Raw genomic sequence first — 25,502 nt, forward strand, 5'->3', positions numbered from 1 at the left:
TATATAGTGTTGCATATCACCCCTTAAATTACTTATGAGTGCAGCGGTGAACCACCAGACATTTCAACAGCCATCGAGCTGAGGACATTTCTTTCAGATAAAAGTAGGTGCTGTCATTGGTTTAACAGAAGCTCTCACTAAGATTTCTGCTCATGCTTTCCACCAAGGACAAATGTTCTGTACTTCATGCATGTTGAATAGAAAGGGTGATGGATAAAGTTAGTGTTTTTATTTTGAAATCTAACTCCTTTTGCAAAACCTTGGAAATAAAATCTACTTAAGGCAGCCCGTACTTGGTGAGTAAAGCTGCTTTTACATTGGTGATCTTGGCCAGAAACTCTGTAAGCATTCAGTCTATGTTCTAAAACCGCAGTTCCCTAAAACATCATCCCTCATCTCACGTCATCTGGCTTCCCTCCCAACAAGAGATAAACAGCACATCTCGGTAAACCGTACAGAAAACACACAGGTAACCTCTAGCAGAGAACGTAAGGGAGATGGTAAAAGGAAAGAGAGGGAACGTCTGACATAGGAAAAAAACCAACCAACCAACCAAAAAAAAAAAAACTCAAAACGCTTCGAGTCTGCTTCCAGTTCAGCAAACTGCCGGAACGAGACCCGCGCCGGCCGCTCCGCGCCGACCTCGCCCCGACCCCGTGCCCTGACCCGCACTGGGCGGGCATCGGCCGGCACCGGAGCCCGGCCCGGATGGGCACCGCAGGGGCGGCGCCGCGCCCCCGCCGGCAGCGGCTCACAGAAACACAGAACGGGTGAAGTTGGAAGGAACCACTGTGGGTCATCTGGTCCAACCTCCCTGCTCAAGCAGGGTCATCCCAGAGCACATGGCACAGGATTGCGTCCAGACGGTTCTTGGACATCTCCAGCGAGGGAGACTCCACAACCTCTCTGGGCAATCTGTTCAGTGCTCTGTCACCTGCACAGTAGGGAAGTTCTTCCTCGTGTCTAGGTGAAACTTCTTGTGCATCAGTTGCTGCCCGTTGCCTCTTGTCCTGTTGCCTGGCACCACCGAACAGAACCTAGCTCCATCCTCTTGTCCCTCCCCCTTTAGATATTTATACAGAGTTCGCAACAGACCCGGAGACTGAAGCCCCGCACTCGCTGAGCGGCTGAGCAAGAGCACTCGCCCCCTGGCGGTCTCCGCACGCCCTCAGGCCCCTTACCAGCCCTCCTCCCGCCGCCTCCCGCACCACCCGGGCCTCAGGGAGCCCGGGCCGACACCGAAAGGGGTGGGGCCGACACCGAAAGGGGTGGAGCCGCCACTGCTCCCCCCACCCCCAGGCGCTTATCATCGGCGCTGATCATCGGCGCGCCGGCCGCTCTTGCCCCGCCCGCCGTCACGTGTGCGGCTGCGCGGGGCGCTGGGGCCTGGCCGCGGGGGGTGGTGGCGGCGACCGTGGGTGTGCGCGTGTGCGGCGGCCCAGGCGGGCGGCCCAGGCAGGCGCGTCCGGCTGTCGGCGGAACGGCGCAGAGCGGGTGAGGCCCGGGGAGGGCGCGGGGTGGGGGGCGCAGGCAGAGCCAGACTCGCGGAGGGACGGAGGGATGGAGTCAGTCCGCGGCGGCGGTGCCGGTGCCCCGGGGCGGGCGGCGCGCTGGCCCTTCCCCTGCGGCGGGGCAGAGGAGCCGTGCGGCCGGGCGGCAGTTCCCGGTGCCCCCGGTGAGCTGCGCGGTGCTGGCAGCGGCCAGAGTTCGGAGGACCTGCTGGAAGAGGAGAGCCCAGGAGGCCTAAATGTCCCGAAATCCAGTGGGGAATTTAATTTAACTTATTTTAATTGTTTTCCCACGTATTTCCTCATCCCAGCCTGCTGAGCCTGGCAGTCCCTGCGGTCTCTTGAGAACTGATGCCATCCTGACGCCCCTGGCGGGGAGCTGGGGCGAGGGGACCCCTGGGCTGGTGTTCAAAGGCCTTTCGATGCCCCCGCTCCCCATTTGTTTGTGTTAATTCCCCATGCCCGGGCGGTCTCCTGCCACGGAGGCCTTTGTTCAAAGCTTCCGTGGCGGCTGTGATTAAGCTGTTCAGAGCTTGCCTTGCTCCCAGTTATCTCTTGTGAGGCACATGAGGTGAGTTCAGCGTTGCTGGTGTCTCACAGGCAGGCTGATCGCGAAGGCATGAAATTCCTCGGGGCTGCCCCGCATGCTGGGAGGTTGAGAAAGCACAAAACCAGTTCGAAAGAACTGATCGGCGGACTTTAAGACCTGTGTTCCACTCTGAAGTTGCTTAACATTCGAGCTGTAATTTTGATACTGCTTTCTGCTGAAGAAATCAGAGGAAATAAACCCTCCTTCACAAATTCGTTCGAATACACTTCATATGAATAACACTCGCTTGTGATCAGTTTTACAGTTCCCTGTTTTTAATTCGTTTTGCAGGACAATAGGAGGATGTACAGTTTAATAGCATAAAAGAACAAAAAATCCCTGTGATATCTGCATCTGTTGTAAGGGAGGACTTCTTTATGCTTCCTATTTTATTTCTAATTTGACAGTACACTATGTGGCTCTGTACAGCTGATGTTTTGGTGTCCTTAGGTTTTGACGTTTCACAGCCCACAGGCTAGTTGTAGAGAAATGATGAATAAGAAAATGATTTTTTAAAATATTCTTCTATTAGTAAGGTTGGATTTGTTGGTTTTATGTGACAGTAGCTGTTTAAATAAAATCGGGTTAGTAAGTATCTCTTTCTCACCTAATTCTTGAAAAAAGATATTCCCATGAAGCACTTTCTCTAATTTGTGGAAATGTACGGTGTCTCTGGTAGGGATTTAAAGGTGCAGCATCATGGTTATGAAAGCTTCAGTAGAAGATGATGATTCAGGATGGGAACTCGGTATGCCTGACAAGATGGAAAAGAGTAATACAAGCTGGATAGATATAACCCAGGATTTTGAAGAAGCTTGTAGAGGTGAGTTGTATTCCTTGTGTTCTCAGAAAACTTGGAATCCTTTGGAGTACCAGGCATAGTGATTTGAGGTCTTCTGGTCTATAGTTTGACCCAGATTCAAGCCTCAGATGAATGAGCTACATTGATTCTGTGTTAACTGTGAGGATAGAAATGCCAGAACCACCCCACCTTGCTCCTTTTTCCATATTACATAAATATCTTTTTAATTCACTTTTTGTCTTACACATTTTTTCACCTGCTTTTTTTCCTTTGCAAAGATTTCTTCTTATCTCTTCTGCCAAGTGGAAATATTGTTCATGCATGCGGAATCAAGACTTTTTTTCCTGTATATTTTTGGATCTATAGGGTCCAAGAATTCATTTAATTCATCTTGTCATCTCTGAAGCAAGGCTGAGTTTCTGAAATGATGTAATGCATCCCAGTAACAGGGAAATAGTTGCTTGCATTTAAACAGTGCCTTTATTGTTGTTAGATGCTACTGCTAGTTTACAGTTCTTCAACTGATTTAATGATGACAGTAGTGAAAAATAAATACAAAACTGCAGCTTACCACATGCATTGTTACATGATGATAAACACAATTTCTGTATGCCATCAGATAATTTCTGTATATTACTTATATCTGTATACTTATCAAATGTATCTAAAGACTTCTTTAAAAGTAATGAGGAAAAGCAAGCCTTTCAGTAGTCTCCCCTGGAAAAGATTAAGACACCTGCACAAAGGAGCACAGGAAACAGCTCATGCTGCTATTTCATAGAATAATCATCATAGAATGATTTGGGTTTGAAGGGACCATCTTGTTACAAATCCCCTGCCATGAACAGGAGCATCGCCTACCAGAACACGTTGTTCAAAGCTTCATCCAGCCTCATCTTAAATGCTTGCAGGGATGGGGCATTCATGACTTTTCTGGGCAACCTGTTCCAATACCTCACCACTCTCACAGTGAAGAATTTCTTCAAATATCTAAAACTCTTTTAGCTTAAGAGCATTCCCCCTTGTCCTATCACTGCATGCCCTTGTAAAAAGTCCTGTCAGCTCTCTTGTAGCCCTCTTTCAGGTACTGAAAGGCTGTTAGAACGTCTCCCTGGAGCTGTCTTTTCTCCAGGCTGAGCAGCCCCAGTTCTTTCAGCCTGTCTTCATAGGAAAGGTGCTCCAGCCCTCAAGTCATTTTTGTTATTCTCATCTGAAGTCACTCAACAGGTCCCTGGTGTTCTGTGCTGGGGACCCCAGACTTAGACGCAGCACTCCAGGTGAGGTCTCACGAGAGCAGAGCAGAGGGGCAGAATCATTTCCCTCTACCTGCTGGCCATGCTGCTTTTGATGCAGCCCAGGATATCAGGTTTCTGGACTGCAACTGCACAGGGTGTTTAGTAATTCTAAACTCTCTTTTAACTATTAGAATAACAGAGAGAAATGAGGGCAGACTCTGAACCACTGGGTTTCTTATAGTCTTTCAGTCTTGAAAGTGCTTTGTAAGTAGAAGCAAACGAGGGTCGAATAGAAATGTCTGATCTGCTTCCCAGACCTTGTTTCTTAGCATCAGAGGGTTTGGTGAGTGACAAGACTATGCTGGAAAAGTTATGCTAGCAGGATGATTGTAACTGTTTATTCTGTCCTGTTCCTTTATAGAACTGAAGTTAGGAGAACTGCTTCATGACAAGCTGTAAGTATGCATGGGGGATAGTTTTTTCATTTTTAGGTAGGATCAGTTCAAGTATGTTAATATTTCCTGGTAACTAATCTTTTTTAAATTTCAAATAAAATATTTGAAGTATTCAGAGTATCATTTATCCTCAGCAGTATGTATAAGCTGCACATGTATGAATGCTGAACAGTTCTCATGGTGTCAGTATAACATGACATTTTCAATGAATCAATACATTTTAGAAGTTCATTGCACATCTTATGATCAGTGGTGATGACACTTCTGAACCTATTGAACTATTTTATGTGGACGTGCTTTTATAAAAAAATACCAGAAAGACTTTAATACTTTTAATTTGGTTGCCTCAGATGTCATTATCAAGTTTAGTATGAACAATCCACATGCTTTAATATAACTTAAATGACATTGTAAAACAGAAAGTGAGAACTCTACAGATTGAGAAAAAGTATATTTCAAAAAAAAGCATGTGCGAAAGGCTTGCTGAATTCATTAAAGAAAAGATTAAATTGTTTAGCCACACGAATCTATTCACTTGCATAAAGCAAAAAGTGCTTATTTGAGACTAATAGCTCAGAAAACAGAAGCACACCTGTTCAAAAATATGTGCAAGGATGTCACCATGCTCTGTAGAATTAAAGCACATTTTCAGGTTTAATTTTATACATAACAGCATTTCAGAGCAAATCCACTTCTCAGAATTTAAGTGTGCCACATGCAATAACCTTTTTAGATTATAAAGACTCGTGCAGCAGTTCTGATAAATGTCATATGTACCAGAAGCGAGACACTGTACCCCTTTTTCTATAGTTGTCTTTATTTGATGTGGTTCTTCTGCAAGCTCCTATGCCCTGACTGCAAGTTCAATATACTGCTGAATATGCTAGCCTGTGTCAGATATATATTGTCATTAGTTTGTGGGGGACGTATCTTATTTGGTTTTTTGGATGTGGTGTAATAAAGAACAGCTTGTTCAGTTAATACTCGTTTATTATGTTAGGTGATCTTTAAAAAGGTGCTGTCATTATGAGGTGTATAGAAACAAGTATGCATAGATGTAGTAGTGGGATATTTAGCTCAGGAGTGGTTTTCAGCTTTAAAGAAAGACAAATAGTTTTCTTCTACTTTCAGCTATCTGTTTTCCTACTGACTTGTTGAGAGATCCTCAAGTTGTGATGATCTGAAAACCATGATCTCTGAAGATCAGTACTAAAGTTCACATACCTTATTGTCTGTGGTCAGAATCTAGTGTACTCAGTTTGTCATCATATGCTTTTACATTAGTTTTTGAAGACTGTTTTGTATAAAACAGTTACATTCAGCATGTTTTTTTTTAATCTGTGTTCTTAGTTTTGGTCTCTTTGAAGCCATGTCTGCCATTGAAATGATGGATCCCAAGATGGATGCTGGGATGATTGGAAACCAAGTTAACAGAAAGGTTCTTAACTTTGAGCAAGCTATTAAGGTTCGTGTGAATTTCCTAGTTTTGCATACCCTGTCTGTGAAAATATGATACAGTTTTATCAAATTACAGTTAAGCATAATTCAGCATAATTAATGTTTTCAATCTTTACTTGTTTTTTTATTTTAATTTTGGGTAATAAAAAAAAATAAAGTAAGAAATAGCTTGTGATGTTTACTTTTTCTTTTTTTAATTTTGTTTCCTGCATTGTCATGATGCTAACTCTTCAGTGAAAAGTACTGTGAAACTGTTGTGTATTGATAACTCAAGTAAATATATTTTAGAAATGGTTTTGCAAGTCACCCTATGCATTCCCAAAATGTGTCTTCTATGTGAAGATGTGTTTGTTAGCCCCTATTTAGCTGAATGGAAGCCAGCTTCCTTACAAAAGTCAGAATTAACACTTCATGATATTATCAGTTTATTAGCTTTGAACACAAGCTGAGTAATTTGACAACATTGACAGTAGTGATTAACTTTTGATTTATGGTCAAGATAAATTGGTTTAGGGCAGATTGAAAGACTTTCTGTTATTTTGGGGAAAAAAAAATGCACTCAAAGGCAAAATTATTTTTTATGGTGGACTTTGTTTCAAATGGACTAAGAGAACTTAGAATGTATGCAGGATTGTATGCACTGGACAAATAAAATGATCAGAGTACAGCTGCAGCCTTTTTGGTCCTGACAGTAAAACTGTACGAGTGTTTGCAGTTTAAAAAGCAGTTTTCAAAGAATTGGTCCTGCATATTATCCCTTGTTCAATCTTTAATATGATTATACATACTATTTTGTGATTTTAGTGTTGACAGTTAACTGGTTTTAAACTTCTATTGTCTATTTATAAGTCAGAAATGGTACTTTAGCATTCTCTTTGAGTAGCTTTATGTTTGTTCAATGTTTAACACAATGATAGGAAGGCAAAGTTTTTCAGAATTTGAGACATTGTGAAGCTGATCAGTAAAGCTAGTGACATACAATTACTCTGAAATCTTAAGAAAATTTTAATTTTTGGCTGTACAAATAAGTTGTATTTTGCCTATATGCTTCCATAGTGTTTAGGGTTTTTTCCTTGTTTTTTAAGGATGGCACCATTAAAATAAAGGATCTCACTTCACCTGAGCTGGTAGGAATAATGGATACGTGTTTTTGTTGTTTGGTAAGCATTTCTCTGTTCTTCAAATTAGGTGGTTAGGCTTAGAAAATATATGCATTTTATTTTAATTTCCACTTAGTTATTTGCATTGGCTATTATAAAAGGTATAATATTGATTTCTTGTTGTTTTACTATAGGAAATATGAATAATTTTAAATTATTTAAAAGAAGGTTTTATAGTTTCTTGTTTTATGAATGTGCGTTATCCGATTGCCTACTGTGTTTTGGTGTTTGACTGTGTTGGAAGCCGAGTGTGCAGTAACTTGTAGCACTTTGTTGCTCCTTTCTGTACAGCCATAATTGGCTGAGCTTACAGGGGCATTTTGAAGAATGAAAATAAATCCATTTAGAAAAAACAAGTAAAGTATCACTTACTTGCTAATTGTGAATTTTTTTCCCTAGGTATGTGTTTTAATTACCTCAGTAAATGATACTAATTTTCAGTTACCCTTTAAAATTATATCCATAACATTACTTTGTTTTTTAAAACATTTCAAATCAGTTTAGTCCAAAAGACATCTAAGGATGACTGTACATCTGATACGGTGTAATGTAATTTGTCTTCTGCCCCTAGCCCCTGAAGTGCACTTTTTTTGAAAAGGGACAGTGATCATATTAAAAATATGGTCCTACTTTAGAAATTTAAATTTAGATTACGGAAGCTTTCCCTGTAGCTTAAAGCAATGTGAAAGTAGAGAGGGGGGATTGTGAAAGAAGCTCTAAGTCACAGAAGAGAAAGAACATGCAGAATATTAGTGAGTCGTTTCATAGCCACTTGCATTTCTTCATTCAGTATTTGTATAGAAAAAGCTTTTAAATCTGATGGTCTCTTAACTTAATGTCATGTCTAGATTGCAGAGATTAGACCTGAACTTTATTGAACACTAGAATTTTAGGCTTGTTATAGGCTTTAGTAACTTATTATCTGCCACAGCCATCAGATGGATAAAGGTTGAAACACCTTCATTTGCCCTTTTTTGGTAGATGGAAAGTTGCCATAGTAAGGAGTTCTTTAATGAGTCTTTGAAGCACAGTAAGATGGAAAAAGAATGGATCTATAAAAATGAGGACTTGACTGTCATGAGTAAAACACCTAATTTTCTTTTCTCTAGATAACATGGTTAGAAGGACATTCCTTGGCACAGACAGTATTCACTTGCCTTTATATTCATAATCCAGACTTCATAGAAGATCCTGCTATGAAGGCTTTTGCTCTTGGGATCCTAAAAATCTGTGATATTGCCAGAGAAAAGGTTAACAAAGCAGCTGTTTTTGAGGAGGTATGTGTTTTAGTATCTCCTATGGTTAAGTACATAAACAGTCTGGTAGGATGTCACTTGATGAAAATATGAAAGGCATATTGGTATTAAGGATTTATGCAGAAAATAGTTACCTCAAACTGGATTTGGGCAAGAAAGTCACCCAAGCCATTGAGTATATTCAGTTGCATAGAATAAAACTGGACATTTATACTTGACGGAGTTAAACAAAAGCACACCCTGTGCACACACCCACCCATCCCCCCAAAAAAGAAAAACCAACAAAAGACCCAAAACCCAAGAGGAAAACAACCCACCAAAACCGAAAACAAACAAAAAGACAATCCCAAATCCTAACCTGATAATGTAGCTACAATTTTTTATATTTCACTACGTATTTTCCTTGATTATTTTTTTTCAGGAAGATTTTCAGTCAATGACTTACGGATTTAAAATGGCCAACAGTGTGACAGATCTTAGAGTTACAGGTACAGTTTGTGCTTTCTGCATATCTGTCCATCAGTCACTTTCTCTTTTGAGCATCTGATTACTTTCAGCCACACCTGATGAATTGGTATGAGTCTCAGCTGTTAAGTTTTTCTATTAGTCATATGGAAATTGCTGACTAGGTAAAAAGAGATCAAATTATTTTTCCTTGAAGAAAAGATTCAGCTGTCTAATTGTTATGAGAAAAAGAAGTGCTTTTAGATACAATGACAAAGTGACTGGGCATGAGCTCATCATGAGATGGATACAGGTGACTGTAAAGTGCGCTGCTTGAATTCTGCTTTTTTGCCTTACAATTTGTTGTCTTCAAAACAGGTTGCTTTAGAATAAAGTGCAATCTAGTAGTTCTACAACTATAAATACGTATGTTATTAGGTACATAAGTATGCATTTTAGTCTTTTGATGCACCTTTTTTCATACCTACATTAGTTTGCTATTGATTTATTTTTGAGAAATTTGTGAACACTTTAGCTTTGAATCAGTTGGTCTATACTCTGATTTTTCAGTTGTTGCATGACATCCCTACCCATCCCTACAAGAACATTTTTTGTCTAGTCTCTGGCTAATATAAAGCACTCCTAAACTTGACTTTCCCCTCAAAACTTTTTTCCTCTGGGTGCTGTAGGTGCGCATGGGAGTGCTTCTCAGCTTTTAATTCTTCTGTGACTTTTTCCAGGTATGCTGAAAGATGTAGAAGAGGACATGCAAAGACGAGTGAAGGTATTGTTTTCACATTCACCTTGTCAATTATATTTCAAGTGTACTTAACATAGGTTTGGGAGAGGGAGTTGGATTATGAGGAATGCAGGAGGTTTGTGTCATTAAATGGTGGGGTTTTTGAAGAACTGCCATAATAGTTTGTGTAACATGCTTTTAGTGTGACTTTTAGCTAAAGATAGTGAAGTCTTCAGACTTTTCTGTACTCTTTAGTAGTTGCTTCACTAGTAGAAGGTGGAATCATATGTAGAAGATAACACTGGGCTGGGGCACAGAAAGGATGAATGTAACTTCTGGTTTCTAGGCAGATATATTATGTAATGTTAAAGAAGTTATGTAATTTTTCTTTACCACAGTTTACACTATAAAATGCTCATGCACTTTCCTTGCTTATTTGCAGAGTTTACTGAGGTACATCTCAATACTGTAGGAGAGTCATTCAAATACCTGGACTATATATTAAGGAATTTTGAACTTGAGAACTGATTTTTGGGTTATTTAACAGATGGACGTTCTGGAGAGGGTAAAGGGATTTTATCAGTAGGTTGCCTTTGCAATTCTTGATAAATTATTTGAAACTTCTTTACCTTCTAGAGCACTCGAAGTCGACAAGGAGAAGAGAGAGATCCAGAAGTTGAACTTGAAGTAATTAATTGTTTGCTTTTTCCCCTGGATTTCCTGGATGTAAATGGGAGATCTAAATGTGATAGAACCACACCCCTGCATATAAAAAGCAGCCTGGGAAGTGTGATCAACCAGTAACATGTGGAAGAGCTGGCAAACAGAGCAGGCACATTAGCCAGGGCATGCTGAGGCAGTTGGTGTGACAGTTCATGCAGGGAGGGCAGGAGTCCTCTGGGCAGTTTTGGGTGTCACAATATAAAAAGGTTATAAAGCTCTTAGAAAGCATCCAAAGGAGGGCAGTGAAGATGGTAAAGGGCCTTGAGGGGAAGCCATATGAGAAGCAGCTGAGGTCACTTAGTCTGCTCAGCCTGGAGAAGAGGAGACTGAGGGGAGACCTCATTGCATTCCTTGTGAGGGGAAGAAGAGGGGCAGACACTGATCTCTTCTCCATAGTGGTCAGTGACAGGACCTGAGGGAATGGCCTGAAGCTGGGTCAGGGAAGTTTTGGCTGGATATTAGGAAACGACTTTACGACTTTTCATGCAGAGGGTAGTTGGGTACTGCAACAAGCTCCTTAGGGAAGTCACAGCACCAAGTCTGACAGAGTTCAAGAAGTGTTTGGACAACATTCTTGACATGTGGTGTCATTCTTTGGGTGCTCCTGTGCAGGGCCAGGAGTTGGGCTGGCTGATCCTTGTGGGTCCCTTTCAATTCAGTATATTCTATGATTCTAGATTTAATGCCTATTGCTTAGTAATTAGCAGTATAATTTTATTACAGCATCAACAATGTTTAGCTGTGTTCAGCAGAGTCAAGTTTACCCGGGTACTGCTGACTGTTCTAATAGCATTTACAAAAAAAGAGGTATGTTCATTTGGTGTTTCTGTGTTCACGTTGTGATCTTGTGAAATAATCATTTTCGTGAAGATCAGGCAATTATTCTCTAGATTAAGGAGATTTGAATTGATGGGGGTGCAGGTAAAGTGTTGAAAAAGGCCTTACGGCGGCAAACATTCAGTTTTTGTTCAAACACAGGGAAGGCTAGTAGCTGACGTTAATATGGCCTTGCAGAAAGACAGAGTATTCATTGTAAAACACTTAAAAATATTTATGGATTTCAAATTATGCTTTTCACACACATGAACAAAACTTTTCTTACTTGATTTCAGTCCCCTCCTATGGATTTACCTGACATTGAAGTGTTTTGCCCATCTCTAAAGAACTATTAGCTTTTCCTTGCATGCGATACTGAATTTGTACCTAGACATCTTTGGTCTGAGAAGAGGAATTAAAATAGCATTCCATGAAATTTGCCTATTTTTTTGAATATATGATTTCCTTATTGCTGAAAGGGGAAGGAACTTCGTGAGTTAAGGCAAAGGGATGGAATCACGTGCTCCCAAAGAGTAGTCTTTCACATAGTGAATAAAGACTGCCAGTTGTAATTATTGTAAAGTCTTATACAGTGTTGAATGTATGTATTGATATGTAAAATAGAAAGAATGTTATTGCGCAGAAATGTTACATTTATTGTTCAGAATTGGTTGTATAAGAACATCAGAACCCTAATATTCTTTTTTCTTATACTAGCATTAGTTATATAGTCAAAATATGTTGGTTCATAATGTGAATAATTGTTTCCTGCCTTTCAGATGAGTGCAGTTGTGGAAGCTCAGAAACTAATGACTCAGGCAGCTGACTTGCTTTCTGCTATCCACAATTCATTGCATCACGGTATGCAGGCACAGAACGATACCACTAAAGGAGGTATGTATCAAATTATACCATTTTTTCCTTTCTGAAATATGCTCTCTTCATAAATGTAAATATCTTTGTGTATTTAAAAGAAGTTAAAATCACTGTTTACTTTGAAATAATAACACTCATTATACAAGTTGTTACACATTTGCATTCTTTGATTTTAATTTTATTTCACTAAATGGTGGTTCTCCTGAAAGCAATACTGTCAATTCATAGCCAGAGATAATGTGAACTTTTGGTTAAGTGCATTGCACTTCAAATCAGTGCATATGTTATTTTAAAATAGGGAACAGCACCTCACTGTTTCTACAGGTATGTGTGGAGGGTTGAGGGTTTTTTTTGAATAGTAATCAGTGTCTTAATTGGGTAGTTAGAGTCTCTGTAAGTTAACTCACAGATAAAAACGTCATTTTGGCCAGTTGAATTATTTGTATTATACTTGCAAGTTTGAAGTAAGTTCCGAAAACATGGCTTATATGCACCTTTTCTCTGTCTCTATCCCTTTCTCCTTCATTAGATCATCCTATTATGATGGGCTTTGAGCCCCTGGTTAATCAGAGATTGCTGCCACCAACTTTCCCTCGATATGCAAAAATAATTAAAAGGGAAGAAATGGTCAGTTATTTTTCCAAACTAATAGACCGAATAAAAACTGTATGTGAAGTAGTCAACTTAACTAATTTGCACTGTATACTGGTAAGCATTAATATTTCTTACTTATTGCCAAATATAAGATCTGAAAATGTAACTTGCAAAAAATCATTTCACATATGCATGGTGTTGCTCACTGGAGAGAAAACTGAACGCTGTATATGTATTTGGTGTTTCTCGTAGTGTACAATTCCAAAGTTTACTGTCTTTCCTGATATTTTTTTCTTTTTTTGACAAAGACCTTTTCTCCTCTCAAACCTCCCACTTTTCCTGTAATTTATGAGGTAATTATACATGTTAGTGGTAGAGGCCAAGCAAGTTTCTTTGGTTGAAGAGCTGCATTTATAGCATTAGATTGTAATTCTTTGCTATATGCCTGATTTTTTCAGATTGATTAAGCATACTCTGCGAATGTGCTTACAACATGAGAGCACTTAATACACACTTGTTTAAGTGTGTAATTTCCTAGATAGGCATAAAGTTAAGCACCTGCTTATGTTTTTTCTTGAGTAGGTGATGTTACTCTCAGTTACTGCCTACAATTATGAGAAGACACTTGAATGCTTGAAATATTTTTTACTACACGTGTGGTCACTGACTGAGAAAACAGACACAGTTAAATAAGTTCAAAGATCAAAAAAGATCTTTTGTCTTCCTATTTCCCGTTAAATTAATTAAAGCAGTGTTTGCATGAAGCATCTGGTATCAATTAAACATTACAGTTTTGTTCAATACCTGGTTTGGTCATGTCAAGATCTTAAAGGTCTCACAGTGGTTTTCTTCTGTACTATAATCATCTTTCCAGTTGTTACATTTGAAAATTCAGAAACCTTTTTGTTCTATTAAATAACAAGTAATTGCAGAAAAAAATGGATTTTATCTTCATAATCTGTTCTGTTCAAATTATTCATGGTCACTTTCTTACAAGTTGTATAAGCTATGTTATGTTTGCATGTACTTTATACAAAATATAGGTGTATCTACACAGTTACATATATGTGTTTATAAGAGATGCAAATGTGTGTGTGTGTATAAAAATGTCACTCTGTGTGTTTATATATACATAGCTAAACTGACATATTAACATGAATTGTCTTTTTTTTTCCTAAATATAAATTAGGACTTCTTCTGTGAGTTTAGTGAGCAATCACCATGTGTTCTTTCAAGATCCCTGTTACAGGCAAGTCCTAATCTATGTCTTTGAATAAAATACTTTTGCATTCATTATAAATATGGATTTTCTGGTGATGTTTAAGTATTAGGTATTATGGAAGGAAACCTTTGTTGTGAGGATGATGAAGAGTTGGAACAGGTTGTCTAAAGAAGTTGTGGATGCCCCATCAAGTGTTCAGGGCCAGGAAGGTGTCCCTGCCCATGGCAGAGGAGTTGGAACTAGGTGATACTTAAGGTCCCTTCCAATGCAAAGCATTCTCTGATTGTATACATGGAGGCTTATGATCTGATCTAATATTTTAAAACATTTTTAAATACTGTTGCTTAGATCATTTTAACACATGCTAATTTAAAACAGAAAGTGTTAAAATTTTTCACTGCCATAATGCTGTGCCTGTACATACATTTTTATACTGTTCTCCACATGCTGTCTTAGTTTGGGGCTAGTGTTTGTATTCATCACCATTTGGACAGAATTTAATGTATAGATGGCCTCTATTGCTACAACAGTAAACCTGATGGCTAGTGCAGAACTTCTCACTGCTTTACTTACCTTAAAAGTGCATTCCTCAGTTCTGAATAAATAATTCCTTTTAGGAGGTTTTGATTATAGTAGGGTGTCCCTTGATGTCAGAACTTCTTTACATTTGATCCCTGTTAAGCCATGTATAGAGCCAGTGGAATATAACTATTGGCAAGTAGAATGTGTTCATAGTGTGTGTGTTCTGCCTTTCTGCCACATGAGTTTGTGTGGTCCTTGTGGGTGCAGAGATTTATCTCCAACTGCTGAAGAAACATGTAAGAAAGGGGCACAGCGCTTGTGGAGGGAAGTTAAATAAGGATCAGACATGACCAATGAAAGCAGTAGTATCCATTGGGGTAGAAAAAAGTCTGCAGTAGTCTGTAGATTTATTTTTATCTGCCTCCAGAGAAGGCAGATAATCTATTTCATGCCAATCTTCAGAAATATCTGTCTGATTTATCATCTTCAAAGTGGAAGAAATAAAATAATTTTGCGTGCATTGTCTTACGCAAGTAGCAGAGCTACTTTTTGTCCTGGGAATACCATAAAAGTGTCAGATCTCAATATGCCTCTATTTCTGAGTCTGTAGCCTTGGACCTAGTTGAACCATTTCAATTCTAAAAGGAATCTTACAAGTTTCTTATATATAATATATACTGTAAGAGCTTTCTATTAGTAATTCCTAGTGCATTACTTTTGACTTAAAATACATTCCTAAAAACACATTTTTACTTTCAGACAACCTTCCTAGTAGATAATAAGAAGGTGTTTGGCACTCACCTCATGCAAGACATGGTGAAAGATGCTTTAAGGTCTTTTGTCAGTCCTCCAGTCCTTTCTCCAAAGTAAGTGGATCTTGAGTTTACACATTTGTTTACATCTCTGTTGAAAAAATATTTCTGCTTACAAGAGCAAGGACAAATGCACAAAAAAATATTAATTTTGTATTTAGTGATTATGTATGAAGGAGTCAGTTGCTGTTGCTGCAACTGTTGCTGTTCCTTTTTTAATTTTGTACTACTTAGACTGATGACATTTATAAAAGTATGTATGTACATGGATATTTCTCTTTTAGATGTTGTCTTTATAATAATCACCAGGCGAAGGACTACATTGATTCCTTTGTGACACATTGTGTTCGGGTAAGTGATCATTCAAGTTACAGCATGTTTATGTGTATATGAACACCTTGAAGATTTGCATACATTTGAACATGAGACCAATTAATTTAGATACCTGACATGATGGCAAAATTGCAGAAGTTGGCCATTTTAAAATGGTAACACTTTTTAAAAAGCCAGTCTAATTATTGATGCTTTTTTCCTGTGTTCTTCTTCTAGATTTTTATTTAACATTTTACTTTGTTAAAAATCTGCACCTTCTACCTCTTTACAAGGTAGTTTCATGTAACAAAACAAATGCATAGCATGTGTAAAAACAAAGTTATTTTTACCTTCTCTCAAATTTAATTTTTTTAAAAACTTGTTTTAAAAGATTCAGTTGTTGAATATGGCACGGTAAAAATCTCAAGAAAATCACAGAATTATTTAGGTTGGAAAAGACCTCTTTAAGATCATCGAGTCTAACCCAGCACTGCCAAGTCCACCACTAAACCATGTCACTAAGTGCCATTGACCACCTAGGTGCATGGATTTAGGCATAAGAAATATCTCATTTACACCAGGCATTTTGTTCTGATCACATTCCTAAAGGATGCTCACTCAATCTCACGTTGACTTGTGTACAGAGATATGGGTTCTTGCATCCCTCCAGAGACCTTGCTTTCCTGCTGCTTGCGCTCTGTAGGGAGCGTTAAGTAACACACCTCCTGATACAGATATATAGAGCAGGTGTCTAAATAGACATCATAGTACTCCTCCTTTACTTTCAAAGTTGTGTTGATAATTTAAAATGATGCTTTGCTTCTTTCAGCCATTCTGTAGTTTGATTCAAATCCATGGACACAATAGAGCTCGTCAGAGAGATAAACTGGGTCACATTCTTGAGGAATTTGCCACCCTACAGGATGAGGTAATGTCCTAGGCAGCAGGCCAGTAAAGTTTCTTTCCAGATATCTTCCTACTGGAGTGAAGCATGTGGTATTAGATCCTAGCTGCATGAAGCAAGTCCTCTGTTTGTCCTAAAATCTTTAGGACAAGGATTCCTAAAATTTAGCCCAAGAAATCAGTAGGATTTCTGTTAGATCTGTTAACAAAAACATTACATTTTTTGAGATTAACTTTGTCCAGTACGTAGACTTCAGGGAAACCTGTTGTGATGTAATGTGATGGTAACTCCACTGCATTTAGTCTCTATCCTGCTTGTGACTGTCAGTCTGGAAGATATAACCAGGGGGAGATAGACAAGCCATGCTGACAATATACCTTTGAAAACTTAGCCTTATAGCTATGTCAGATGTAAACTGCAAAAGTAAAAAATAACCCTTCAAAATACGTGCTCTGACTGATTTTGAACATTTCTGAAGAATGAGAAGGGAATCATGAGTTAAAAATATGTTTTCACTTGCTGGAAATCTTTTTCCAGCAGCGAGAGTCATAAAATAATAAAATATTTCCCAAGATATGCACAGTAAGAACAATTGAGGACCTTGAAGGTGGGGATGAAATTTTGTGTGCTCCAGCTTTTCTCAAGATAGTTTGATTGAGTTTGTTACAGTACTGCAGCTGAGACACTGGTTTTTCATTTTGTAGCCAGTTACATGAATTGTTCTGTTCAGGACTACTGTTAACGTTCCAACTGTGGGAGACTTCATGTCTTCCATACAATTCTTAGGACAAAATTGGTCTTAGCAATATTTTAGTTAATCTGATGGGACACATCCTGTTTCTTGCATGTTAAGCTTACAAATAAATTTAATGTTTCAATGCAGCTAGGCTAAAAAAAAAAAGAGAGAGAAGTAATTATTGCCAATATAGAAAAATAAACAACAGTGTGTAATGGGTTCAGTGCTCACGTGACTGCTAATGATCTAGATACCAATACTTTAAAAATTTGAAATTTAAAATACCTAATGTTCTTGCTACACTACTATTTGAATATTGTTAATCTGTGCAGCAGAATTTAATTATGTGAATATCTTTCCAGTTTTCTGACAGTTCTAGACTATAGAAGTGGCAGTATCTGTAAAGGCATATTTCAGTCTTGTAATCTGGAGCATGACTTTACTGACCCAAGTTGTATTCAGATTTTGTTAGGATTTTATTTCTGGCAGAACCTGGATATTGTTTCAGTCAAATGTTCTTCCTCCCCGTCTGTTACCTTGCTGTCTTTTTATTGATAGGCAGAGAAAGTAGATGCAGCGCTTCATAGTATGTTACTGAAGCAGGAACCACAAAGACAACATTTGGCTTGCTTGGGCACCTGGGTCCTATATCATAACCTTCGTATTATGATACAGTATCTTCTCAGTGGCTTTGAGTTGGAACTTTACAGTATGCATGAATATTACTACATATATTGGTAAGAAGATTCTTTATTGGCAGCTGTTCAAGGAGGGATGCTCCCACAGAGCTATAATTGCAAATATTTGACGGAGGGACTCCAAATATGATTTTATAATCTCAAGGTTGCTCAACACTGTTTGGTTTATCTATTTATAATATTACAGAAGGAGAAAAAAATGTTGTTAGTCTCTTTTCTAGGCTTACTAAGTAGTGTATTTTTTTTCCTGAAATAGTAATTGACTCTCTCTTTAGCTTTTTAAAACAATTGTATAGACAATGAATGAAAAATATGTTGACTTTTGGCAGACAAGAGCATGCAGGAGAAAAGCGATTTCTTTTATTCTTTTATGTTGTTATAGTACCAAGATCACTAGTCTTGTTGATCTCTAGTATTTTTGAAAAGGTCTCCAGTTTTAAGTTATGACTGTAATTTGAAAATTGACTAGTTAGTTAACATCTTATTCTGTGAATATATTTGAAGAGACGTCTGCCTTTAGTGAAAATGATTGCACTACATGGAGACAAAATACTTTTTACTTTTCCACTTTCATTCACATTAATTATTTGTCATAGTTGATTGCTTGGTCCAAAAGATAAATTATTTTCAGATGGTTCATTTTTGAATTAGTATTAAAAATCTGATGATGAACCTTCCTCTGCTGAATATTTCTATACTTTGGTGGTTTGTTTTTTGCTCTAATTTGTTTGAGTTTCTTTTTTTTTTTCTGTAAAGCTACCGAAAGAATCCTTTGTAAGCTGCAAGCCTTCTTATCGAGAGATTAAAATAGTTGAAATTACATAAACTTCAGTGCATTTCATTATGTTTCTATGTTGTTTCAGTAGTGGATTAAGTATTAAATGAGAACATTAATACTAGTTACCAGAAGATGGCAATATTAGGTAATACCTCAATAAGTAATGCCAAATTTTTTGTGAGACAATATTTGTTATACCTGCCTGTATTTCTCTTACCATTTTAATAAAATCCCTTTTAATTGGAATTGTCATGTCAGCTGCTTTATCTCTTTAATGTAAGCGAAGAACAAAAAGTAGAAGAAATTTCAGAGGGAAATGTGCAAATGAAACTCAAATTTCTCAGTAATTTTTCTTCTGAATTGTGACTTCTTATGAAGTATTACTTATTTTTCATTGTGCTCCAAATCTGTATTTTTTTCTACTCTCTTTTTTCCCCTCTTATTCCTTTTGAAGTCAATCAAGATATTTATTGAATCAGCTTCCACTATTGCTCTTAAAGATGTATCTTAAATCTGAAAGAATTGCATGTGGATGTTGTGTTTCTGTGGGCTTTGCCTCTTTATGTAATAATTCATGGCTTTTTAATGCCTGAAAAAAAATCAGTAATAATCTTGTCTCTCAAAATAATGCATAGCAAAAGTAGAAAAGGTATTAACATAGTATTTTTTTAAAAAATACTTCATTTGCTGGGAGAAGGAAGAGTTCTAGAAAAATTTGATCTTAAATAGGTTTTGAAATAATAAGAAGCTTAGACTTCACTTAGTAAATATGTAAGAAACTTGTATACTTTGAGCTGTCTGTGGTAGAATGTGTACGAAGTCTTGTTTAAAACAGAAAAAAACACAAAACAGAATAGGAAGGTAGACTGATCTGTTGATTTCAGCCATGCAAAACAAAGAGTTTTAATTGCCCGTGAAACCTGTCCTTTACTAGGACAGGTGCTTTACATCTTGGAGCAGATGACTTGGCATTGAGCAGGTGTATGTGCATTATGAGTACATTCTGCACTGCAATATGTAACACTCCAAACCATTTTCACTCTAGGTACCTGTCAGAGTTCCTTTATGCCTGGTTGATGTCAACACTGAGCCGCGCTGACAGCGCTCAAATGACAGAGGAAAGAATAATGGAGGAGCAACAGAAAGGACGTAGTAGTAAGAAAACAAAGAAAAAGAAGAAAGGTACTTAGGTCTAGAGTGTAACTCGAGACTTTTTTTTTTCCCCTTTTATGCAGCCATGTAGAATTCAAATTAAAAATTTACAGATTCAGCACTGATATGAGTAGAAAAAATGTCCTAAAGTTTAAAGGCTGAATGTAAAACTTTTTTAGTTAAGAAGTCAGTTGTTGCATAAGAATTTCCTATTTGTTTTCTTTTAAATAGGTGTTTCAGAAAAACCCAACTCACTCATATTTACAGCTTCATCAGTTGTGTTAATGTGATGGATCGTGTGAAATGTAATTAACAGTTCCAGAGCTATTATCTTTGAAAAATACTTCCTTTCTACCTTCTATAATTCCTGCAGTATTGTGCTTTTTTTGACTGTAGCTAGATTCAAACACTAAATTTTCAGTGTATTTCTGTAATTTCTATTTGACTTCAGAAGGTCCTAAAGCATGTTTCTTAATTTTACAGCAGTGAGTTGCCCATTCTTTTCCTTGCTTTCTTTCCAAGGGGAGCAAACAATGGGATATGAACAGCTCAGGATCATATCCACTGAATTCCCTTGTCTCTAGAAATGCAGAAAATTACTACTGTACTTTATTAAGTTAGGTGCCAAATGTTGGGCAGTTTGGCAGTAGTTAAGCACTGGAAGCAAGAAGGAAACCTACAAGAACACTATCAGAATAAAGTTTTTCTTATTAGGGTAAAAATATGCTTTAACCTTTTAGTCTTTAGAAGTCAAAAGAAATCAATGAACTAAGCAAACAGGCCTCTCAGCTAGAGACTGTAAGTTCGAGGCTGTTTGGTGTTGTATAGTGTCATACAAAAACCATTGAGCAATTTATTTCATTGACAGTAGTATGGTGTTCATGTTAAGTATATCTTGAGGTATTTTGTGTAATTAGGAGCCAGGTGAGCAAAAATGCATGTCCATGCTTTGGATGCTTCAGTTATTTTAAAATATAGTTGAGAGTTTTGCCACTTTCTGGAGACTTGGAAAAACTGTTTTGATCTGAAATTAATATATTGAACTAAACTGAACTAAAATTGAACTAAACTTTTTATTTGAAATTTGCAGTTCGTCCTCTCAGCAGGGAGATCACCATGAGTCAGGCATACCAAAATATGTGCGCTGGGATGTACAAGGTAACTTATATTCTGTTTGTTCCAATTTTTTTTGTAACAGGGATCATGTATGCATTGCATGCCTTTGTTTTTAGTGGGCCTGGAAATTAGGTTCAGGTTTATAATTTGATATGGTAAATTCTCCACTGTTTTTTTGTCCTTCCAGTTATAGCTAAATCATAACTTTGATCTTCCTCGCAGCAAAATATGACATGAAGCTAACACTTCTTACTGTATTTATCCTTTTCTTCTAGACAATGATCGCATTTGATATGGATGGCAAAGTAAGAAAACCTAAGTTTGAACTGGATAGTGAACAAGTTCGATATGAGCACAGGTTTGCTCCATTCAACAGTGTTATAACGCCACCCCCAGTGCACTACCTGCAATTTAAAGTGAGTAATCTTAAAACGTGGTGCTGTCCATGCTTTTATAGAAGTCATTTACTCACCTGCTTTAGACATTGTTGTCATTGTAAAAAGAGCTTTAATGTCCTAAAGTTCATACTAAAGCTAAGTCCAAATGGCAAGGAGTTCTAGCTTGGTTATGTGCAAGGAAGATACATTGCTTTGAATTTTTACTAAACTTAGATGCTTAGATTTTTTAAAATTGGTCTGATGTGGCAGTCTGAGATGCTGGTGTTGGTTTGCATGAAAATAAAATCTCTTGGAAGTCCATTGACAGACTTTTTGGCTGTGGTTAATTATAGCAGCATGTTTTTATTAGTGCAGCAAGCAAATGGAAAAACTGAAAGTAATATTGAGTGTTGGAAGGGACCAGTGGAGGCTTGTTTTGTCCAGTCTCCTCCCTGAAGTAGCATAATAGATCACATTAGCTCTATCTTTGTCTGAAAAAATCAAAGGTTGGAGATTTTCTAACTTTTTTGATTAACCTGATGCAGTTACTTTTTCTGTTCCGTTAAGTCTTTGGATAACCTGATTGAGGGCTGTACTATTCTCCTTTTTTCCTAATGTCCAGTCTGAATTACCCAAACCACAAACTGTGGCCTCTCATGTTATATTGTGTACCATTATTAACAAGGAGCCTTTGCCTTCTGGCAACTTTATAACTGTCTTTCAGGTAGTTGTGGGCTGCAATTAAGATGACCCATTAGCATCCTTTTTGCCTAACTGAGAAAGTCCAGGTCCATTGATCTCTCCTTGTGGCTCATATGCTGTAATCCCCCAGCCACCTCCGTATCTCAATGTCTTTCTTAAACTGAGTGGATCCAGCCCCAGATGCAGCATTTCAAATATTAAGACACAAATATGGAGTATAGGATGATAACCTTCCTTGATCTGCTGGCCATACTCCTGCTTGTTTATTCCTATACAAGGCTTGTATAAGAGCACCTTGTTGGCTTGTATTCAAGTTGGTGTTTGCAATAACCCTGCTGCTCACCTACCTGGTTATTAGCCTCTATTATTTGGGGGGTTAGTCTGAACTGAAACAGTGCTATTTTGTATGCCAGTCACTCTTCCCAGTTTAATGTTATGAACAGCTGTAGTGGAAATTAAGACTATCATGACTTCCTCCTTGTCACTGAAGTTTGGTGGGGGTTTTTTATCCCTAGTCAAAAAACCAAAAAGTTGAAAGAATTAAAATTATATAAAATGAAGTTTTGAACAGCTTCAGCACTTTGCTTGTGGTAACCTTGATTTGAGTAAACAACATAATATACTTTTTTTTTCTCCTATTTTTTTCCTGTAATTTCATACCCTGCTGCATGGCACTATTAAAGCAAATGAATGACAAGTTGTTGAAGCGAAGGATTTTTTTATAAATAATATAAGAACTTCGTTGCATTTTGTAGCACTAGAAAGTAGTCATTGAGCACTGCATTGTTGCTTGGGTTCTGCCATTTCATATGAATGTTTTCAACTTCAGTTTTTATTCTTAAAATAGTATTTAGTTGATGTAAGTTTTCTTGAATATAGTAATTTGCTTTCATTTCAGGTGATGAAAATAAAATTTTCTGGCAACTGATTTTAATATATATTTATATATTTCTATTAACACACTAGGAAATGTCTGATTTAAATAAGTATAGCCCACCTCCCCAGTCATCAGATCTCTACATGGCAGCTAGCAAACACTACCAGCAAGCTAAAATGATTCTTGAGAATATTCCGAATCCAGACAATGAGGTAAGACTGAAATACTGAGAAAAGGAGCATTTGCTCAAACTAGTGTTTGTTTTCAGCTCGATCTGCTTGAGATCCAAAATGTACTTCATCAAAATGCTGAACAAAGCTGAGTGCTTTGATTAGAGAGTGGACAGAGAAGAATGGTGGCATCTTGCACAGTGATCTGTTTCAGTACATCAGACAACATAATCAAGGTTGTGCCCACTGCTGCCAAAGCTCTCTTTGCTGAGGATCTTAGACGCTGGATAGCAACATATTTCCTTCTTCCATATTGACTTCTAACCCCTTTCTCATAGCTGTTTTAACTGATACATGCCCACCCCACTTATCTGGAATCTACTAATTCAGATAGACTCTTGGAAGGTGGGAAAAATAGGTTTGAATATCATCAGGATGAAAAGAGCATTGAGTCTCACATGTGTTCCCTGGAGCAGTGTTCTCAGCACTGAGCTGTAAATATGGATAAGAATTTTTCCATCTTTGTCCATAGCCTAAAAGCTTAAGTGTCTATGACTGTATTTTGGAGGAAGGAGGATGCTTTTTCTGTCACATCTGAGCAGGTTAAGAATAGTTACAGGATTAGGTCCTCCTGAGCATTTAGGAATCAATTCCTGTTCTCTGGATCCTGATGGTATTCACACATAAGCTGTCTACTTGTGGCTAACCAAGATAGTTCAGAGGTAGTTTTGAGGATGTCGAGAGCACTTCCATGCAAAAAGCCACCAGTTTCATACTTGAGTTTACCATTCTCAGGGTGCTGTAATGTTGAAGATAGATGCCTAGAGTCTATCTATACCTTATTTGTGAGAGTGCTACAAAACCTGCCATAGTTGCCATTTTTATGTTCCAGAATTTTTAAAGCAGTGGTTTCTATGATTTGTTGAATTTAATAAAAAGTGACTGAAAATAAATGCACCTTTCATTAAATTTAATTATTCCAGTTCTTTGCTTATTCCAGCAAATCCAAAATGCTGTGATATCTGTTCAATTGGTCTTGTAAGAGAAATGCTGTAGTGTTGGAGTATATAAACATTAGAGTATTATCTTTGAAATAGTTTGAAATTGGTCATATGCTTTCAGTTGAAGACTTGCTGTTTTGTGTTTAGGTCAGTCGAATTCTAAAAGTTGCAAAACCCAATATTGTGGTCATGAAGCTGCTGGCAGGAGGCCACAAGAAAGACTCTAAGGTAAGGAAATGCCAGCTGAATTGAATGTAAAATATAGTATTATATACATTAATGTTGAACTCAATGATCTTTTCCAACCTGAATGATCCTGTGATTCTATGCGAAGCCACCACAGGTCTCTTGGGAGCCAAATGAACAGATTCAAGCCATAATTACTCTAACTGTTAAAAGAACAGGGAAAAGAAACTTAATTCATTTTCCCCTTGGAAATAGTTTGTTGTAGTTATTTAAATATGAAAAACTCGCATCTCTAAATGTTTTGAGGAAAAAAAATTGGGAAAAGCATGTGGGATAATACAGAAAAATATGGATATTCTTCAAGAGCAGGAACAAGTACACGTGTATCAGCAGCTTGTGTGAACAAAATCATGAGAGTGCTGGCTGTCAGAATTAGTGAGTGCCACTGCATGAGTCAAGGCACAGAAGGATGAAGGAACACACCTAAGAGGCACACCAGCATTCTAAAACTTTGTGGCCATCACTGCTGAATAATGATTGACATATCCAGAAATGGGTTGGAGTATTTTTCAGATAATAATTTAAAGAGCTAGGACTATTTGTTTTTCAATCTTCTGCTGTTAGAGATTTTTTTTTCTGTCTGCAGGGTATTTTCATTATGAGTATCAAATGCAGTAGTACTGCTGTGTAATGTTTAAATCTTTTCTTTCTAGGTTCCTCCAGAATTTGATTTCTCTCCTCATAAATACTTCCCAGTTGTGAAGCTTGTTTGAAGGACAAGAAATTATTGTTAGGATACCTGAAGATACCTGTGTAGCAGATACCAGCTGTAAGAGGGAATATCTAGGCTTACACTCAGACTGCAAGGGACCTCCAGGATACAAGTACTGTTACGTGGAATATGTGTAGTCTGCTGCCTTCATCTGATCTGACAACTGCTGTTTGAAAGTGGTTTGTATAAAGTTTAATGCATTGTATGTGTGAAGCTGATTTTAATCAACTGTATTGTTGAAGAATGCCATACCTTAATTGATTTTATTACAGAGTTAATCATAATTTTTATTAATGTGATCTGAGAGAAAATGGTGGCTTAGGGACTGAATAAAAATCGTGCAAAATTCTCCATTCAGCAAAGTCACTTAGAGAGATTGTGAGTTTCCATATTTTTGTTTAAATTGTATCAAAATTGCTCACTTTGTTTTAGTATAAAACCATTCTCTCTACTTGCAATCTTTACAGAAATCAAGGGCAGATGAAAACTAGGCATTTAGTTCCTACTGCA

General features: G+C 37.7%; 1 protein-coding gene across 3 annotated transcripts; it reads left to right on the forward strand.

Moving 5' to 3' along the window:
• Positions 1-1,366: 1,366 nt before the first annotated feature.
• NAA35 (N-alpha-acetyltransferase 35, NatC auxiliary subunit) lies at positions 1,367-25,358 on the forward strand. 3 transcript variants are annotated; one of them, XM_064643084.1, is made up of 23 exons: positions 1,367-1,494; positions 2,777-2,920; positions 4,556-4,589; positions 5,940-6,054; positions 7,133-7,207; positions 8,317-8,484; positions 8,885-8,951; positions 9,648-9,691; positions 10,283-10,333; positions 11,093-11,176; positions 11,965-12,079; positions 12,591-12,769; positions 13,845-13,904; positions 15,159-15,265; positions 15,496-15,562; positions 16,353-16,451; positions 17,722-17,900; positions 19,685-19,821; positions 20,882-20,949; positions 21,183-21,323; positions 22,953-23,075; positions 24,182-24,262; positions 24,934-25,358. In XM_064643084.1, the coding sequence occupies exons 2-23, from the start codon at positions 2,797-2,799 to the stop codon at positions 24,991-24,993; spliced, it is 2,178 nt and encodes a 725-aa protein (XP_064499154.1). In that variant the 5' UTR covers positions 1,367-1,494; positions 2,777-2,796; the 3' UTR covers positions 24,994-25,358. The 3 variants fall into 3 exon arrangements, with proteins under 3 accessions (XP_064499154.1, XP_064499156.1, XP_064499155.1); XM_064643085.1 differs by lacking the exon at positions 1,367-1,494 and adding an exon at positions 1,802-2,079; XM_064643086.1 differs by lacking the exon at positions 11,093-11,176.
• Positions 25,359-25,502: the final 144 nt, after the last annotated feature.

This window comes from Pseudopipra pipra, chromosome Z, assembly GCF_036250125.1.
Source record: "Pseudopipra pipra isolate bDixPip1 chromosome Z, bDixPip1.hap1, whole genome shotgun sequence".
NCBI classification, from domain to species: domain Eukaryota; kingdom Metazoa; phylum Chordata; class Aves; order Passeriformes; family Pipridae; genus Pseudopipra; species Pseudopipra pipra.

Bases quoted from the DNA above. Each gene is read 5' to 3' on its own strand.
- NAA35 (XM_064643084.1), top strand. From the start codon at position 2,797: ATGGTTATGAAAGCTTCAGTAGAAGATGATGATTCAGGATGGGAACTC. The intron at 10,334-11,092 runs GTAATTAATTGT...ATTTTATTACAG, and splicing joins ATCCAGAAGTTGAACTTGAA to CATCAACAATGTTTAGCTGT. The intron at 23,076-24,181 runs GTAAGACTGAAA...TTTTGTGTTTAG, and splicing joins TTCCGAATCCAGACAATGAG to GTCAGTCGAATTCTAAAAGT.